Below are 20,486 nucleotides of genomic sequence, written 5' to 3'. Positions count from 1 at the left end.
TGATGGAATTTTTTTACAGTTGAGGTCAGTTGTTTTGTAATTGTACAGCTTAAACCTTAGTTGGAGCTCCCTGTCTATAATGTTAACATTCTTCCTATATTGATCTCCTTCTAATGGAAAACACCACAAATACTCAGAATCTGAAATTAGGACTACTCGTTCTTTCTGCCTTTCAATTTTCAAAATAAATGGCATATTTTGACCTTGTATTAACAGTGCATCTGTAGCAGATTTGCTTCTATGTGTTATTTTTTAAAAGGATTGGGGATCTACAAAAGCAGTCTTTATTTATTCCTACCACTTGTCTTTTCAACTTTCAGTCCATCTTGAGACTTGTTGGCTAAAGTGCTTGGATAAGCTGTTTGTTCACAGGGATTATTTTTGGACGTCTTATTGGCAAAGATTTTAATTGTCATTATTTTTATTACCAGCTCCTCTGTGCCTAGTGATATCAAAGACACAGTCTGTACCTCTGAACTACCAGTTTCTGCTGTTAACTCTGCTGTACAGAACAATATTTTACTCCAGGATGACACTGAGCAGTCTGCATTAAGGTGCTGCACATTTCTATACATTGTTATAGTCTTAATATTTTCAAATAGAACCTCACTCCTCTGTATTTACATCCCGATGTTGCTAAATATGTATTACATTTCCTAGCTGGATAAATGATTAGGGGTTAGTTAAATAGTTTCTTTACGTCACTCATATGATAGAAAGCCTTCCATTGACTTTCATTCATAAGTCTAAGTAGTTTCCACTACATAACAACTTTCAACCCTTTCTTGCGAACTGATCCCTGTATTTCTTGCTTTCAGATCCATTTTACTTCTATGAATTATGGGTGGGAAACAATCCAGATTGTAAACTTTATGTCATTACAATGATGTATAATCTAATTTGGACTATTTATGTTCATTTGTTACTTTAAATCAATGGCAGGATACCTTTTCTTTCATGGCCATTATGGCTCATTTGATCTGAAAATTTGGAAGTAAATTTTTCCTTTTTAATTTATATTTTGATTTTTGACTGTCATTTCGTACGACATGTGGAATTCTGGCCGTTTGAACGAGGTGTTTGATTGTCAATTGGAAAAGTTCTCACTTCCTTTTTTTTGGTTCACTTAAGAGGAAGTAAAACTTTAGTTCTGAAGTAAGTTAAGTTTTTGCTTCTCGCGTAAGGATTTGAATGCTAATAAAGATTCTGCGAAGCTTACATGTGTGGTGGTAATAAAGGTTTTTATAGAAGGAAGAGCAGAAGTACAAAAAGACATGAGTCACGCCTGGACCGGCAGGGATAATCTCATTGGTTGTTTCGGTACTGAAAAGCTGATAATGCAATCAATAATGTCAATCTTTTACAAAGGCTGCCATCATTCCAAGAAAGCTATAAGATTTCCTAGAAATTCTAAAATTAACCTAACTGTAACAGTTGGCAAACATTGAATTGGAGACTTTACATCTGCTGCATGTTAGGCAGAAATATGTAACTCTATTAAAACTCCATTAAACAAGTCAGAGGCATGATGTGTCTTCACACAGTATAGGAAGAATCGCCCTCTATGTACTCCAGTTAATTTTTATGGCTATAATTGATCACTTATCTAAAAGAACAATGTAGTGCATTATCCTGCTTGATGATGTACTGAATATGCTTTGGAATAAGCCAAAGGATGTCAGAGAACAGAATATTGTGTTCATCCAGCTTTACAAGTCAGTGGATCAGTGTGGACCTGAGCAAGCATACACACAGATAGCATTCTGATATATAGCACAAAGGAAGCTTTGATTTATAGGGCAAGAGCATGAGCTTATTGTGGAGGAAGGGAATTACAGACATAAATTTCAGTTCCCCTGGCCCTGAGGGACAATATGAGGCCGCTGAGCAAATAAGTGCAATTTCTAGATCAACACATCTGGACAGATGTCAAAGAGCATGTGATAGAAAGTAGCAGCCAAGGAGAAGGTAATATCAAAATCTGGAAAAGCACATCTGCTTGAGGTCACAGTATCTCCACTCTTTTCGATCACATGTCTGGACAGTGCTGGAAACCAAAATGTGCAAGATAGGGTGAGAAGAACACATACAATGTTCAAAAGAGAGATGTGTGAGCTGGCAGCATTTGTAGGTTACGCCTGTTATGGCTTTATCTACAAAGCTATTTATGCTGTGCTTAATCTCTCCCGTCAGTGAGGTCTGGAGCTGGTGGGGGTGGCAGCAAGTGCTCCTGTTGCTCAGCTGGTGTGGGGTGTGGGTCCCAGTGGCTTTTTCCCCCACTACTGCTATCCTCTTTCAAACAACTGTTGTAGATACTGTGTCACAAGCTGGATTCCACTACTTTTAGCTACTAACCTTAATGTGTGTGAGCTCCTGCATCGTTACGAGAAGCATGATTTCCCTGGAGAAGCTCGGTAAAAGCTGCTCACATTCACCAACATTGCTTCTAGTACTTGAGAGTGACTGCTGCATTCCCACGTGGAAATCCCAAATTTCCTCTCTGCTTTTCTGACAAAACTCTGACATTTCAGTCCATGAGGCATCTAAGGGAGGGAGCCTGAAGGTGAGGCAGATCCCCATCATTTCTAACGTGGAAACAGCAAAACTGTCTCAGCTAGTGTAGCCCTGGTGAGGGAATATAATTGACACCGGCTTCAATGGACGGAAATGGCTGATGAAATGAATATAGATCTTTTAATTCTTTGAGTGTGTTCAACTATTCTTAAGAGTGTTAGGGCTTTTGTTGTTTTAAAAATTTGCAAATATAGCTTTTGAAACTGTGTTAATTTTATAATGCACTTTACATTGTAAATATATGCTGATATTTATGTATTTCTGTACATTTTATTCTTTCTCCATATTTTAACTGCTAACTTTATTTTTTTATATAATTAGTCTTTATAATTGTTGAAGATTATTGTTTTTTGTTGCATGTTGCACCCTCACCAACACACCACAGCAAATTCCTAATGCATGTCAATGTATCTGACAACCAAAGTAGATCCTTGATCCTTGGTTTGGTTTCGGAATACAGGTGATTCCATTTCACTGGGACATATCGGGACCTGTACATATTGGACCAATTCAGTGGCTGCCCCAATTAGCCAAAGTTTTCTGGATTAGGTTAGAAAGATTAAAAAAAAGACGAGCTACAGTTTAACTGAGTAACAAACATACAGAAGAAATTAGAACACTACCAACACCACTACAGTACTATAACACTGTGTATTAGTTCCTAATAGTTATCAGCAGATGAATTCATCCAGTGTTTGCTGCCATGACAAGTATGTATTTAAATGAAATACAGAACTAATTAAAACACTACCAAAACTAGTATGGTACTGTCAGTGGAGGTATTCATCCCCTGTATGCTGATGTGTTCTTTTGATTGACTATAAAGGAACAAAATCTGTGCAGACATCATACAAATATTATTGCGAAGAAAGCACGACAGCGCCTCTATTTCCTCTGGAGTCTGCGGAGGTTCAGCGTGTCATCAAAAACCTCGGCAAACTTCTATAGATGTGTGGTGGAACGTGTGCTTTTTGACCACAAGCACACACAAGTGACACTATTTAAAAATAGTTTGCTCTAAGCACGCTGTAGTGTCTGATGGCCACAAGTCATGCATGTGTCTGATGCTAGTTACAGCCTGTTTGGCAAGTCTCCCACCCCAATTAAGCAGCACATTGTCCCAATTAAATAAGGGAGTTTTGGCTATTTTCTCGATTTGATTTTGTTCTTTAAGAGTTGTCCCTAATAAATGGCTTCCCTGATTAATAGATAACCCAATTAACTGGAATCCACTGTATTTCAGATAGTCAGTAACATGTGTTTTAATAGAACCAGTTTAGCCAGTTGCATATCTTAGCTGGAATTGGCTGTGTTTATCAAACTATTTGGTTAGGACTTGTTCTGGGTTCACCCACATGACAGAGTTACATCGTATAGAACCGTGGCAAGAGATAATGCTGTCCTGGTGGAGGCCAGACTCTGTGGAATGGCCGAGGAGACACGAGACCTTGAGAATGGGCAGAAGGGAGGCCAGAGACTATGAGAATGGGGAAGAGGGAAACCAGAAACCCAGAAGGTGGGGAAGGAAGGGACTCTGGGAGTGGGTGTAACTTTTAAAACTGCAGGAATAGCTGGTTAAATGAACTGGTCCAGGGCATTAAATACTGAAGGGTAGCAACGTCCACAAAATTAAGCAGTGCTTTCGGTAGTTTAATTCAGCACTGGAGTGCATTGGGTTCAGGTGTCTGAACTCACATTGTGGAGCTAATGGTGCTGGATTTCATTTGAGCAAACTGAGCCAATGTGGAACGATTAAACAGACCATGGTATCAAACAGGAGACAAAGTTGACTGGACGTGATTTTGAGGCTTGCCACTTCACCTGGTGCCATCACTTTACGTCGCAAAGGTCGGCAGATATTGCACGGCAGGAACTCTCACTCGCAGTCACTGAAAATCTGTAGGCGACATACGGTTCACTTTCCACTGGCTGTGGCTATGATTTTTCTATTACCTAAGGTTGTTGAAGCACACCGGGGATAATCCCTTTTCTTAAAATCTTCCCCATAAATTTGTTTCTTCACAGCATTTGTGCAATACTCTGCATTAAACCTGTCTCTCCTGATTATTGGTCAAGCAGCAAAGATGATAATCCATCACTAGTAAGGCACAAGTGACTGTGGATGGCCATCTTCGGTACACTTTAACACAAAATCATTCCAAGTGCAGATCTCTGAGAATCTAACGTTTAAATCATTAGACCAACTTGTATGACGAGTAATTTTAAAGTAATTACATCTAGTTTAATTCATGGGTATCTTTTAATATTGCTAAGAATATGAAGCTATCTTCAAGCATTCAGATCTTGTTGCTCACAAATTTGTGAAAAGATTTGACTGTTATTTCAGTGGTGTGTTTTTTAGACCCAAATTATTTTAGATTATTATACTTTATTTTTGTCATTTATTTACGTTTGTGATTTGAAAACAGCAAATATTTTAAAAAAGCATGTTCTAAAACGTATTGTTATCATGTTTTAAATTTTTCAATTTCAGTCTTTCTGTGCCTGGTGACAGCGAAGAGCAAATCGATCATCTTATCCCATCTACGACTCCTTTTCCATCTCCACAATCTGATGGTGTTGACGAGTCACACACGAATACTACAAACCTCCAAATAGAGCCAAAGTACGTGGTGCAAAATATCTCTGGACAGCTTTATTGTTATGGGAGGGGACTGTTGACTTTCATAGGACCATAGTCACAAAGCACAGCAGGGTTTCCCAAACTGGGCTCCACCGCCCCTGTGCTCAACGGTATTGTTCCATGGCATAAAAAAGGCTGGGAGCCTCTGGAGCACGGAAGGCAGGCTCTTTGGCCCACCAGAACATGATGACCTGTCTACACTAATCCCACTTTCTCACACTTGGCCCTCAGCCCTCCAAGCCTCCAAGTGTTCATGTGGAGACTTCTTAAATGTAATGAGAGTCTCTGCCTCCTTGTGTTGCAGATTCTAACCACCACCAGGTGAAAGTGAAATCTTCTGCAGATCTGCTCTAAGCTTCCAACTCCTTACCTTAATCTTATGCTGTTTTATTTAGACAACTCTGCTACCTACTCTCTTCGTTGCACTTCCATAGAGATGTAAGATTTACTGAAATCCAGGAATCACTATGTGTTGCAGAATAATCTGGCTACTGCTATATTTATTTAAAAAAAATTATAAAAACTAAAGATGGATCTCAGACGCAGTCATAATTCACTGTTCCGAGAGCAGCAAGTCACTGTTTTAAATCATGCTGCGTTTCTGTGAAGTTGATCCTTGCAGCCTTTGGTAGTGTCTGCATATAAATAGTCACATTGAATATTGATATAAAGCTACCAGACAAACAGTAATGTTATCAGGAGTTAAAAAAGGATTACCAGTTACAGAGTGTGTTTGCTTTGTTTACTTGTTCTTGCGTGAGAGGTGACGATTTTATCACAATGAACATCTTTCACAGCTTTTATAATACCAAGCATCCTCAGGCAAAACAGACAAGAATATCACTACACTAATTTCCAGGAACCTATAATTTCACCTTGGCTTCCTGTTTAGTAATCTACTCTACATCTATCATCGAAGCCAGGGGTTCCCAAGCTGGAGTCCATGGACCCCTTGCTTAATGGCATTTGTCCATGGTATAAAAAATGTTAGGAACCCCTGGTCTAGGTGCTCCATTCCCATGGCCTAATAACTGACCTTGGAAACTGATGTGTTTGTACTGAAGCTTATTTCACTGGAGATAATTAGGACTCCAAAAAAATGTACTCCATCTCTCCAGCAGGAGAGAGATTAAATATTAGTGAAGTAATTAGCAAAATATACAGTTTTCCAGTACATCATATTTTATGACATGCTACAGGGAATTATCATCCCGACTTTGCACCATGCAGTGGACAACAGGCATATCTCCTATGAAATTACATTTCTTTGTTTCCTTTAGAGCTTACAATGAGTTAACTATTTTAAAGGTCTTTGTTTTGCTCTTGTCCTTTGATTAAATGAGTCAATTAATGTTGATGAAATATACTTGAGGATTTATGCCTGTGAATTTATACTGTGTTGCCTTATGTGCGTTTGTCCTCTGTTTTTCCAGAAATACTTTCAGTAGTGAAATTGCAGAGTCGATTCTAGCCCCTTCTCTACTTATCAGTAATGCAGATGCTCTTGGGGTTGAAGACTCTTTGAAAAGGTATTGCAAACGGCTGCAAGGTTGTGTTCTATGAGTCAACTTGCGAAATAGAAGTTATGCTTATTTGAGATTTCATAACTTGCCAACTATTACTCGATGCAGGTTCATTTCTACCTTGTATCAAGATGTGTTTTATTCAGTCATTAATATATTCCTTACTTGTTAATTTATCAACAATGTTCTAACCAACAAATTGGAGATAATTGGGTCACTTGCAGTTCCATCAAACTAAGTGACAACAGTGTTGTAATCGAATGAGGCTGATTATACACAAGTTATATAAAATAGGTAAAATAACTATACATTCTGGGCAGATCAATTCCCTGTTACCAGGAGAGACTGGTGTAGTTTCTGACTCCTCCATTGTTTTCTGAGTAAGTTAACTTTGTTTTGCCGTACAATGGACTGTGAGTCATATGTTCCAACCAAACTCCACCTCATCTGCTGGTGCAGGGTTGCCAGTACACATTCTGTTAAAAACATTACTGTGCTTCATAATTTGCAAGATCGCTTCCTCCTGTGAAACAGCGTTATTAAGATTCTTCTCTGGTCATTTGGAATTGCTTTGTTGCTAGGTTTATTTCAGACACCCCACGCTGCAAAACCTCATTTCAGGGTGGTAGCAACCCCCCCCCCGGTTGACCTCCAAGGTTGTTTGTAATAATAAACTAGACTGGTCAAAGAACACCGAGGCTGTCTACAAGAAGGGTCAGAGCTGTCTCTATTTCCTGAGGAGACTGAGGTCCTTTAAAATCTGCTGGACAATGCTGAGGATGTTCTACGAGGCTGTGGTGGCCAGTGCTATCATGTTTGCTGTTGTGTGCTGGGGCAGCAGGCTGAGGGTAGCAGACACCAACAGAATCAACAAACTCATTCGTAAGGCCAGTGATGTTGTGGGGGTGGAACTGGACTCTCTGATGGTGGTGTCTGAAAAGAGGATGCTGTCCAAGTTGCATGCCATCTTCAGCTTTGTAGGCTGAAGGGCCTGTGTTGTGCTGTAGGTTTTCTATATTTCTATCTTCTTTACTGATAATTATCTTTCATGTCTTTTAATGTTAACTTCTGAGTGCTGAAATCCTGTGCTCAATTTGCATTTTACTTCAGTCATAAATATTGGCAGATTTATAAGTCCAATCTAACAAGACAATGGAAAGTGAATTTGTTCCAGTGTTAATGATAGTAAAAAGTACTGGTGAAGTAGATGTAATAAAATGTTGGGAAGTGCTGGAAGTTTGAAATAAAAGGAGAAAGGGCAGAACCTATGGGCCCCAAATGCCACCCTGGTGCAGAGCTGTCAAGGCAACTGTTCTTCTGTTGCTTAGAAAATCTGTGCCCATTTCAATTTGTACTGCTTAATACCGCAAGGGCAAGTTATTAACATGCCTGTAGCGGCAAACACTAGTCCAAAATCAAAACAGTTGCTGCTCGACTATGACGGTCACGGAGTTGTGATACTTGCATGACACACCCTCAGCTCCAATGAAATGATTGTTCCAAAGAGCTGAATTCCATATTTCCTTTCTTAGTGATTAGCAAACATACAATTAAGCATTATTGAGCAATATCAAGTGGTCAGCAAAGATATGACCTCCGCTGGTCCCGAGCCACAAACTGCCACGGAATAAGCAAGAATGCGCAACTTATTCCCTTCGCTTTCACCATGCTCATGTGACTAGTTACCGTAATAAACATAATAAGCACACAACACAGAATACAAAACAAATAGAGAACAGATACAGCACCGAACGCACAGTGTTAACGTAGTGTGCTGGTGATTGGAATGCCACTGGTATCTGTTGAAACTTTTTTCCCTAGTCCAAAGGCAGGATATTATATCCTTCTGAAAGTGTAATATATGAAAGCCCCCTCAGAAATGAACAGCAGATTTTTATTAGTGTCTTTAATAAATAGAAAGTACAGTAGCCTGAATTTAACCATTTTGAAATAGATTTCTTCAGCAACACCTGTTCATTCTGATGTTTAATGTGTGTACAGTATATGGACTATGTGTGTTTACAAAGTCCTAGGTACATTCTGCTAATATTCTCACGGATGCCAAGTAATCCTCCGATTTCTGTAGCAGATAGAATTAAGCCCAGGGATATTATTAAACTGTCTTTAATCAGATTAATGTGGATTTATCTGTTAATATAGTGCACAGTACAATAGATATTGGAAATCTGTAAAATAATTATTGGATCATGGAGCATCAGTGGAGAGATAAATAGACTTAATGTTTTAGGCTTTTCCTTATTTCTGATGAATTTCTGCATGTTTGTTTTACCATAAGACCATGAGTTATAGGAGCAAGATCAGTTTATTTGGATCATCGAGCCTGCTCCTCCATTTCATCATGGCTGATCCATTTCCCTCTCAGCCCTGGTCTCCTGCCTTTTCCCTGTATTCCTTCACGCCTGAACAATCAAGAGTCTATCAACCTCTACCTTAAATATACCCAATGACTTTGTTGCCCATGGCAGCAAATCCCACAGATTCACCACCCTCTGGCTAAAGAAATTCCTCCTCTTCTCCATTCTAAAAGGACGTCCCTCTGTTCTGAGGGTGTTTCCTTTGGTCTTAGACTCCCGCACCAAAGGAAACGTCCTCTTCACTTCAACTTTATCAAGGCCTTTCAACATTCAATAGGTTTCAATGAGGTCCCCCCCCCCCCATTCTTCTGAATTCCAGTGAGTACAGGACCAGAGCCATCAAATGCTCCTCATATGACAAGCCTTTCAATGGCAGCATCATTTTCATGAACCTCATTTGAACCCTCTCCAATGTCAGCACATCCTTTCTTAGGTAAAGGGCCCAAAACTGCTCGCAATATTCCAAGTGAGACCTTGCTATAGTGCTTTATAAAGCCTCAGTATTACATCCTTGCTTTTATATTCTAATCCTCTCAAAATGAATGCTAACATTGCATTTGCCTTCCTCACCACCGATTCAATTGTTTTACATTGAAGAGGTTCATTCCTGAAATTGCATAAAATACGAAGAAAAAAACTGTGAAAAATTCAAATAAACAATAGTTAAAATTGCATCTCCAGTCTGGTTTCTCTGTGGGAAAGAAGGTAGAAAAGCTTCAATACTAGAAACTTTAACTCTTTTAAGAGAAAAAAATAGAGGTCTATGTGGTAGGGAAATTCTAGGCAGCTTCTAGAGCAGGTTACATGGTTGGCACAACATTGTGGGCTGAAGGGCCTGTAATGTGCTGTAGATCTATGTTTCTATAATAAACCATTTGTTAAATAAAACTATTATTACTATGGAGCTGGTGAATGGTTTGCCTGTGACATCCTTTTCAACAAGATGACTGTGGCCATGGGAGCAAAGCACATGCTCACAATGGGACGTGACAACTTTCTGTTGCAGTCTTCTTTGCAATAATGTTTTGAAGAGCTATCAGAATGTCATTGGATTGTGTAGCATTTTATCTAAATAGAAAGCAGAACTTCCCTAATGCTGGAAAAAAAATTTGATTGCCAGCAAAACCCGTCAAGCAACCTTGATGGAGCCTGGCAATTTGAATCAAGCTCAATGTAACCCATATCCAAAAAGTAGAAGCCTACTCGGCTCTGTATAGACCAGGCCAGGCGGACTCCTTATAAATAAAAGCAGTCAGGCTCAATATTTTAGTTGTATTTTGGCTGCGTGACATGAGTCAACTAGACCTGGCCTTAAAAACCTGTGTCTAAATTGGGCTAAGTTTTGACTGACTGTAGTTGAATTAGGTTCTAACTCTTTACCTGAACGCTACTCTATGACACTGCTCTTTGTAATGAGTACCAACAAGGACCAAGGAGTAAGTGATCCTCAAGGGGAAAACCATGCAGTCATAGTGTCATAGAAAAGTACAGCACAGAAATAGGTCCTTTGGCCCATCTAGTCCATGCTGAACCATTTAAGTTGCCTACTTGCATTGACCTGCACTGGGTCCATAGCCCTCATAACCCCTACCATCCATGTACCTATCCAAACTTTGCTTAAACGCTGAAGTCGAGCTCGCATGCATCACTTGTGCTGGCTGCTCATTCCACACTCTCACTCTGAGTGAATGTTTCCCGTCATGTTCCCCTTAAGCTTTTCAACTTTCACTCTTAATCCATGACATCTAGTTGCAGTCCACCCAACCTCAGTGGAAAAAGCCTGTTTGCATTTACCGTTTCTATACGCCTTATAATTTTGTATACCTTTATCAAATCTTCCCTCAGTCTTCTACATTCCAAGGAATAAAGTCCTAACCTATTCTAGTGTGATGATTGAAGGGAATTCTGTATTTATTGGAGCAGATATAGGTATTATTATAAATATAATTTAGGGTACCAGATAATACATTCATAAGAAAACATTCAGGATATCACAGTGATTTCTAACGAGTCTGCAACAGAAGGGCAGTAGCCAGATATAATGACTTAGGTTGGAGCAAAATGCATGTATGGGAGTAGGTTTTAGGACCTGCAAAGGGATTTGAATGAATTAAGTTGCTAAGTAATTGTCTAAATCACTCCATCTGCTATTGCTTAGAAATTCATTTTCAGTGAGCAGTACTAAATTTGCTTTATTGTAGCTTGGCTTGTACTCTCTCCAAGTCCATTCCATTGACTGTGTGGTATATTTGGTGCTAACCACTGGGGATAAATTCCAAGCCAGAATTATACTTTGGACAATTGATATGAACTTGGTTACTATAATTTTTTTAACCAGGTATATTAAATGTAAAACAATTACATTGTGTTTCCAAGTTCGGTATTGCACATTTCAATCCAACCTTTAATTCTCCAATTAATCCCATGCAGTTTCGAGGGGATTACGTATACAAGATGATTGCCCATTTACAGGAGAGAAATGTTCTTTACTAGGATTATACTCCACAACTTACTAACCACTTTCCTGGACATGTGCCCCAAATATTCATACCACAACATTGGCCTGCTGTCTCCATTTTATGAATAGTAGGGGATTGTAGCTGTGAAAATAAGCTGTTGTGGGCTGGTATAACAAACCAGTAAGAAGGGGAACCATGAAATTAGTATGAGAGTGTTAAATTGGCAGTGTTACTGACACAACAGCACTGATAAGAATCTTCAATGACTTTCATTCCTAAAGAATGAGAGTCAGTTATAGACCAAGCTAGATCACCTTTTCCTGGTGAGGATGAAGATTGTTTGGCTCTGCTGCGGGCTGAGACAATAGGAAGTGTCACAACCACGGATGTCAGCTAATTAATTATTTACTTGTGGTAGTATTTAGCTCCATGCTTGCTGTTGTAGTGCTTGTCGAGACTTGGACAGAGCACAGTAATGCTTTGCTGCCTGTTTGCATCGGCCTTGCCTGAGATATTGGACTGTCGAGTCAACTGACTCTGAAGACTAGCAGTATTCGTTTAATATTTAGATGCTTTTTTCAGCCGCAGTAGAAGCTTCGCTTCCCATTTGAGAGTTTTAGTTAATGACCCTGTTTGGCCTAGCGTTAATTGTTTTATTTTTTCTTTAGCACTGTTCGCATTAAAGTTTTGTGAACTATCGACCCGCTTCAGTGTCACCCACTCTGCACTTGTGCCATATCCGAGCCTAGTGACAAGAAGAGACTTCAAGGTGGATACAGGGTATTGCATTGGGAAAGTGCTAATGGTTATTTAGGAGAGGTGCACAAATGTGTAGTAGGAAACATCAATCCTACTCCACAATAAGAAAAGTGATAAAATTAAAGCTTACCACCTGGAGGCACCAATGGACCCATTAAGGACTGAGTTTCATTATCAGATCATAGACAACAGGAACCAAACTGATATTCTTGTTCGAATTTTTCAAAAGCTGGAACTGAACAAAGCCAAGATGTGTCAATTTCAAAAGGCAAGGTGTGAATTAACTCTCCAACATATGAGCTAATATTATGGTTTTGTCACTGATGTTTTGTTAATTCAGAGAAAGCTTTAAGATACTGAAAAATGGTGATGGAGTTTGACTTAATATATGCAAAGAAATGTTGACTCAAGTTCTTTTATTTTCAGCGTTGCTGCACCTTCTGATGGTGAAGACATTGTAGGGAGTCCCCCTGCTCCTGCACCTCTGCCACTTACAGTTCTACAATCCGATGAGAAAGTTGAGGCATCCATTGAGACAAGTCTGCAAAGTCAGTACACAAGGTATGTAGTGCAAAGGTAGCAACTCAATGAGGTAAACTATTGTTTTGAAATCATACGAGCATCACCTAGGATGAGACAGAGGAATAAGGTGGGAAGGATAATGCTTCTAGCACTGAGACAGCCTGTTCTCAGAAAATACTTTATATTCCAAATAACGTTTAAAATACACTGTCGCCACTTTTTCAGTACACCTGTATACCTTATTTATGCAAATATCTAATCAGCCAATCATGTGGCAGCAACTCAATGCATTAAAGCCTGCAGACAAGGTCGAGAGGTTCAGTTGATGTTCAGACCAAACATCAGAATGGGGAAGAACTGTGTGATCTGAGTGACTTTGACTGTTTGTTGGTGCCAGAAGGCGTGATTTGAGTATCTCAGAAACTGCTGGCCTCCTGGGATTTTCCCACGCAACAGTGTCCGGAGTTTACAGAGAACAGTGTAAAACACAAAGAACATCCAGTTCTGTGGGCAAAAATTATCCTTGTTAATGAACGAGGTCAGCGAAGAATGGCTATATTAGTTTAAGCTGACAGGAAGATGATAGTAACTCAGGTAACCACAGTGGTGTGTGGAAGAGCTTCTCTGAACCCATCACAAGTTGAACCTTGAAATGGGTGAGGGCTACAGCTACAAAAGACCATGAACATACACTCAGTGGCCACTTTATTAAGAACAGGCAGTACATAATGAGGTGGCCTTGAGTGTATTCCCAAGTTTATATGCATTGTTATTAGAATAATAGACAAACATATTTAATAGAAATTCAGAATGAACTGGTATCAGTAGCTGATAGCTGGACAACAGTATAGATATTTTACTTTGAGACACAACGTGGAATAGGCCCTTCAGCTGAACGAGCCGCACCGCCCAGCAAACTATCTATTTAACCCGAGCCTAATCACAGGACAACTTACAATGACCAAGTAACCTACTAAGCAGTACATCTTTGGACTGTGGGAGGACCTGGAGGAAGAAACCCATGTGGTCACAGGATGAAGAACTTGCAAACTCCTTACAGAGCCGGAAATTAACTCTGAATGCAGATGCCTCGAGCTGCAATAGTGTTACAATACAACAGCAAAACATACCTCAGGCTGCTCTTTATCGTTTACAGCTTGGCATTTAATACCATCATCTTCTCAGTATTAATCAACAAGCTTCTAAAGCTGGGCATCTACTCCCTCCTCCCTCACTACCATTCAGGGCCCTAAACAGTCCTTCCAGATGAGGCGACGCTTCACCTGTGAGCCTGTTGGGGGTTATTTACTGTGTTCGGGCTCTGGGTGTGGCCTACTGTGTATCTGTGAGACCCGATGTAGATTGGGAGACCGCTTTGCTGAGCATCTACGCTCAAACCACAAGAACATTTGGGATCTCCCAGTGGCCCCATTTCAATTCCACTTCCCTTTCCCATTCCGATATGTCCATCCATGGCCTCCTCCACTGTCATGATGAGGCCACACTCAGGTTGGGTAGCCTCCAACTCAATGGCATGAACATTGATTTCTCAAACTTCTAGTAATGCCCCTGAATCACCACCCCCCCCACCACTTCACCATTCCCCATCCTCTTTTCCTTCTCATCTTATCTCCTTGCCTGCCCTTCATCTCCCTCTGCTGCTCCTCCCCCTTTTTTTCTTTCTTCCATTGCCTTCTATCTCTTTCACCAATCAGCTATTTACTTCATTTGTCCCCCTCCAGGTTTCACCCATCACCTGTTGTTGCTCTCTCCCCTACCCCCACCTTTTAAATCTACTCAGCTTTTTCCCTCCAGTCCAGCTGAAGGCTTTCAGCCCAAAACGTGACTGTACTTTTTCTATAGACGCTGCCTGACCTGCTGAGTTCCTCCAGCATTTTGTGTGTGTTGCTCAGATTTCCGACATCTGCAGATTGTGTCTTGTTTGTGATCTATACTTCCCTCTGCAGTTGGATCCTTGCCTTCCAAGACAGTGCTGATCGGAAATAACATCTCCTCCTTGCTGACAGTCAACACGAGCACCTTGAAGATGCATGCTTAGCCCTCTGCTCTACTCTGTCTACACTTATGACTGTATGGCAAGTGCCATTTATAAATTTGCGGATGACACAACTGCTGTTAATAGAATTTCAGATGGCAGCGAGGAGGAGTATAGGAGTGAGATGGATCGGCTGATTGAGTGGTGTCATAACAACAACCTTACGCGCAGTGTCAGTAAGGCCAGGGAATTGACTGTAGACCAGGAAGGGGAAGTCAGGAGGGCACTCAGCATTTCTCCTTATTGAGGGCTCAGCGGTAGAAAGGGTGGACAGTTTTAAGTTCCTGGGTATCTGTCATGGGTCCAACACATTGATTGTAATCACAAAGAAAGCATCTCAGCGGCTCTACTTTGTTAGAAGTTTGGGGAGACTGTTGCCTATTTCTATTGATGTATGGTGCACAGCATTATGACCTCAGGGCCTGCTCAAAGGCAGCGTCCATTATTAAGGACATTCACCATCCGAGATATTCTTTCTTCTTGTTACTACCATCGGGAAGTCACACTCAACAATTCAGGATTTCTGATAGGTCCGTGCACCCATAAACAATACAGTATCTCATTATCCCATTTTTGCACTATTTATTTATATAGTAATTTTATGTCTTTGCACTGTACGACTGAAACAAGGTACACAATATGTGAAGGTCAGCTAAATTGTTAAGCGGTGCTTTGTAAATTAATTTAATTCAAAGATCAAAGTTCACCTGATCTATGAAACTCCTGTTGCAGCAGTTTGTTATTCCAGTTCTTCTGTCCTTTCCAATGCCGGTTTAAATTGGAAATCCTAATCCATCTGAATGATTTTGGTCCAATATCTCCAGCCGAATTAGGTGTTCCCACTGATTGTGGAAAAGAAAGCAGTAATGAAGGTTCTAACACGTTGGGGTTGCATTCCATGCATTCACACATCTGTGTGTATCTCAATGTCACTGGGTAATCTCTAGAAATACTTTTAACTTCCAGATATTGTCTAGTGATATCTGTACTAAACAGAAACTATCTAATTATAAGACTGTGCAGAAGTTTGAGGTACATATATAAAATTAGGGTGCCTAAAACTTTTGCACAGTACCTTATCTGTCAATGTGGAGTGTAGAGCGAGTTTGTAACTCTGGCAGAGCAAAGCATGTTGGGAATGGTGAGGGTTGAGCACCATGGGAGGGATGTGGGACAGGTGGCAGAGAAGGAGTGCCAGAAGCTGGGGGTGATGCGGGTGCAGACTCACCAAGCCTTGAGACATCAGGCAAGGTTATTTGATTCCAACAGTTGGATTATTGATCATTACAGAATGTCTCTCTGATTTTCTTTGCTCCCTCCTCTCTGCCTTCCCCTTTTCCCAAACATGATTCCCCTCTCCCTGTCCCCTTCCCACTCTCAGTTTGCAATAAAGAATTGGGTTTATCATCACTCACGTATCACAAAATTAGCTTTTGTTTGCAGCAGCAGTACAGTACAATACATAAAATTACTACAGTACTGTACTAAAGTCTTATGCGGTAAGGTTTTAAAGTTCTAAAATTTTCTCTTTTGTTTGCATTCAAAGTAAGTTGCATGAAATAATTATGAAGACAAAATACAGTAAGACTTCATATTTAACTGCCTCTGCTCGAACATGATCTGTAGTAACCAAGGTGGAAAGAAGATGGTTTTGAGATATGTAAATGTTTGAACAAAGGTATCTTAAGTTGTATCGTGATAACTGGGGCTTACTGTGTGTTCACTCATTGTCCTTTGTTGTGCAGTATAAAAATGATTTGTAACAACATCTGCTCTGAAGGCTGACATTAGTCAAATTAAAACACAATACTTTTTGAGCTGTCTTCTTATGTTTCACATTTTTCAGTGTGCCTGGGTCTCGTGATTCGGAAGAACCAATAGATGCTTGTTTCCCATCTGAATCACCTCTTTCACCTGAAGGCATTACCAAACCTCAGCCTGATGCAACAGATCTTCAAGAACTTGTGAGGTATGTGGCGCAAAATAGTGTTTATAACTTGATTATCCGGAGACTGCAGTTTTCTATTTTTTTTTAGAAGAGTGGATATAACAATAGGGTTCTGTTTGGCATTGTTTAGTGTTGAATGTGACTGACAAGTACATTCTGAACTTGAGGACTGAGAAAATATTTGGGGATTTAAACTGGATAGTAACCAAAAATAGACTTGGGTACTGTGATATGCAACTAGCACACACCCATTACTCCAGTGGCATACAAAAGACCAACTTAAAGTTGTGACTGCACATAGTAAATTTATATACTGCCACACACCATCACCACTCCCAGAGCTGCTCATTGGCTGTAGAGGTCTGCCCACCTTGGAAAGCTGAGCAGCACCGTGACTGGAACAGGTAGTGACATCAGAGGGCAAAACGTCAAACCGTTTATTAGTCACTGTACTGGAGCTCCTGGCTGAAGGGTTTGGGTCAGGAAAGAACACCCTTGAAGGTTGCTCTTTGGAGCTTCTTTGAAAAGTTAAGGCAAATGCTTCCCAGAGTGGTTAATATAAGCTGCTGAACCTCAGGAATATGAATATAACGCAAAAAAAAACTGACATTATTATTGAATAGGTAATACATGTCCTATTGACCAACAACTCCAGTATGTATCGCCGATGCTCAATTTACTCTGTGCCCATCGTATAGAGTCTGTGCAAAAGTTTTAGGCACATAGATATTGCTAGGGTGCCCATGACTTTTGCACAGTACTGTATTTGTCAACATGGAGCAGAGAGCAAGTTTGTAAATCTGGTGGGAGGAGAGTATTTTGGGAATGATGCAGGCGGAGCACTGCAGGAGGGGTGTGGGGCAGGTGGCACAGAAGTGCCAGGGGCAGGGGTGGCACAGGTGCAGACACACCCAGCCCAGCAAGGTCATTTGATTCACAGTTTGGTGCATGGAGGTTGTAGTTGTATACTGATTGTATTTCTGGAAAGCAGCATGTAGGGAATTCACGGGCTGCCGCAACATTTCCGTAGTCTTCTCCAAAAATCTCTCTAAAAGTGTTTTGCTGATGTTTCGTTCTTCAGCACCTCCTCCTTTGTGTGGCTGCCACTCGTTTTCCCAGTCGTGCTCATTGTCACAATGAATCGCTCGTGTCTTGCACCCTTGCTGTTAAGTCACTTCGTACTTTAGTATTAACTCAGAGATGACTCAAACTGTAAAATGTCTGAAATGAGTAGAATTCTGACAGCCAAAAGAAATAACTCAGCTACTGTTGGTTGAAGATTTATTTAGATAGCCCATCTGGATGGAGGACAGGGAGATTATCCATCGTATCATTGCTTGCGTGCTTGTTCATGCCTGAGAGGTTCGAGGAATGTGAAGAGTAGAATGTTAAAGCAGTAAACACAGAAATGTTACGCTCCGAACATGTGATCTGCCATTCAGCATGTTATTCACGTTCGGTGCACATACTAATTCTATTATGAATATAGTTTCATGTTTGCCTCCTCTGGAGGATCGTGTGAATGTATTGCACTTCTATTTAGATAGCTAAGGAGATCCTTAAAGAAACGAGCTTTCCCCTCTTCTTTCATGTGTTGGACACGCCCTCTAGTGGTTAAATACTGTTATCACATGAACTTGGTTATTTTATTTAGAGATACAGGACTGCACATCAAACTACCTATTTAACTCCAGCCTAATCACAGGACAATGACCCTGCTAATCAATACATTTTTGGACTATGGGAGGAAACCAGAGCACCTGGAGGAACCCCACATGTTCATGGGGAGAATCTACAAAGTCCTTATACACACGCGCCAGAATCGAACACCAAACTCTGAGCTGTAATACTGTTGCGCTACCAAGGGGGAATCTGGTTTCAGTTCCCAGTGTTAAATAAGCTGAACTTGAATCTTATCAGTGACTTCAACTTTCCTCATATTGATTGGCACCTCCTTACTGCAAGAGGTTTAAATGGGGCAAAATTTGTTTGGTGTGTCCAGAAGGATTCCTGACACAATATGCAGACAAGCCGAATCCAGGAGAGGCCATACTGGATCTAGTATGAGGCAATGAACTTGGTGAGGTGGCAATCTCTCGGTGGACGTGCATTTTGAAGACGGTGACCACAACTTGCTGACCTTAAGCTTAGGCCTTGGACAGGAATAGGAGCAGACAGTATGGGAAAGTATTTAATTGGGGGCAGGGGAATTATGATGCTATTAGGCAGGAACTTGGGAGTGTAAATTGGGAACAGATGTACCAGACTGAGGCCACTTTGGGGAAGTCCTCTTTAACTCGTGCTCAAGCAAGCTTCATCAGTGTAATGGAAGCCAGTGGTCCTGGGTGCCATTATGCAAACCAGGCATTAGAGCAGGTCTAATGTCTGGACCCCAGAGCAAAAAATCACGGACTGTCCGTCCCTGTGGTAAGTCAGTAATTAAACAGCATTGATTTATTTTTGAGGGAAATTGGATTGTGTGCAGCAGTGGAAGACCATTGTTGAAGATACTGTGATTAGTTTTGTAAAAGAAGGAATTAAAGAGGGTGCAGCACTATTGCTCACAGCAGAAGGGAAGTGTGAGAGGTTGTGAGGTGGTAAAACCCGCCAGAGGCCGCAGGGAGCCTAGGAGGGGTGATAGTGTTCATTTGTAGCAGTTATAAAAAAAAATGTTGCTTATGACTTAATTTAAGCCAGTTTCAGGCGTAGAATTCTGGCAGGAAATGACAATATTCACATTTACATGGGGTTAGGATAATATCACTGAATGTGGAAAAGATGAGCTTTTTATTGTTTAAACAGAGCAGGAAGTAAGTGTGATTTTCAGAAATTAATTTTAATACGGGAAGTGATTTTACTTAGTCAAATGGCATTGAAGCATAAGTACTGATCAACTGGGAGGTCACCCTTTAGAACAGAGGTAAGGAGGAATTTTTTTAGCCAGAGAGTAGTAAATCTGTGAAATACCCTGCCGCGGTGGAGGCCAAGTCTGTGCGTAGATTTAAGGCGGAAGTTGACCATTTCTTGATCGGTCAGGGCATCGAAGGATGTGGAGAGAAGGCAAGTGTATGGGGTTGAGTGGGATTCAGGATCAGCCATAGTGGAATGGCGAAGTGGACTCGATGGGCTGAATGGATTAATTCTGCTCTTATGCCTTATGGTTTTATGGTCTTTAGTACGCTGTATTCATAGCTAACTTATCGTTATTACTAATATTATTAGAATTGATTACCTGTTTGTCAATTAGATGGTGCTGTGTTAAGTACAACATACAAGGTGTCAGTGCAATTGTATGTGGAAAGTCCAAATGCCTTGAGTTTGTCATATCTCTTTCCACCTCAATTTGAAAACATAGATTTGAATGTAAAAGGTATGATTAAAAAGTTTCCAGATGACATGAAAATCAGAAGCATTACTGACAGTGGGTAGGATAGTCATAGGATACCAAGGGATATTAATCAATAGCTAAGATGTATAGGGATGAGTGGAATTTAATCCTGCTAAGTAGATGATACACTACAGGTGAACTAATGAGAGTAGGACAAACATATTGAACAGCAGGGCCACAAGGAGTACTGGACAACAGAGGAACTTTGGTGTACAAGTTCAAGGGTCCCTGAAGATGG

The 20,486-nt window shown here is 40.5% G+C and overlaps 1 protein-coding gene across 9 annotated transcripts in view; it reads left to right on the top strand.

Annotated features, from left to right (window-relative positions):
- The window catches only part of LOC140715456 (uncharacterized), a 274,016-nt gene that overhangs the window by 145,048 nt on the left and 108,482 nt on the right, over positions 1 to 20,486 (top strand). For 8 of the 9 annotated variants that reach the window (XM_073027670.1, XM_073027672.1, XM_073027667.1 and 5 more), the window contains 5 exons: positions 432 to 554; positions 5,069 to 5,200; positions 6,652 to 6,747; positions 12,761 to 12,895; positions 16,759 to 16,881. In XM_073027670.1, the coding sequence (XP_072883771.1) occupies positions 432 to 554; positions 5,069 to 5,200; positions 6,652 to 6,747; positions 12,761 to 12,895; positions 16,759 to 16,881 (609 nt within the window). The remainder of the gene's footprint in view (positions 1 to 431; positions 555 to 5,068; positions 5,201 to 6,651; positions 6,748 to 12,760; positions 12,896 to 16,758; positions 16,882 to 20,486) is intronic. The other variant, XM_073027673.1, reaches the window with a different exon arrangement.

The sequence above is a fragment of the Hemitrygon akajei genome, chromosome 23 (assembly GCF_048418815.1).
Source record: "Hemitrygon akajei chromosome 23, sHemAka1.3, whole genome shotgun sequence".
Classification (NCBI taxonomy): domain Eukaryota; kingdom Metazoa; phylum Chordata; class Chondrichthyes; order Myliobatiformes; family Dasyatidae; genus Hemitrygon; species Hemitrygon akajei.
Note: the sequence above shows the minus strand (reverse complement) of the source record. Positions and strands in the feature narration are given on the sequence as shown.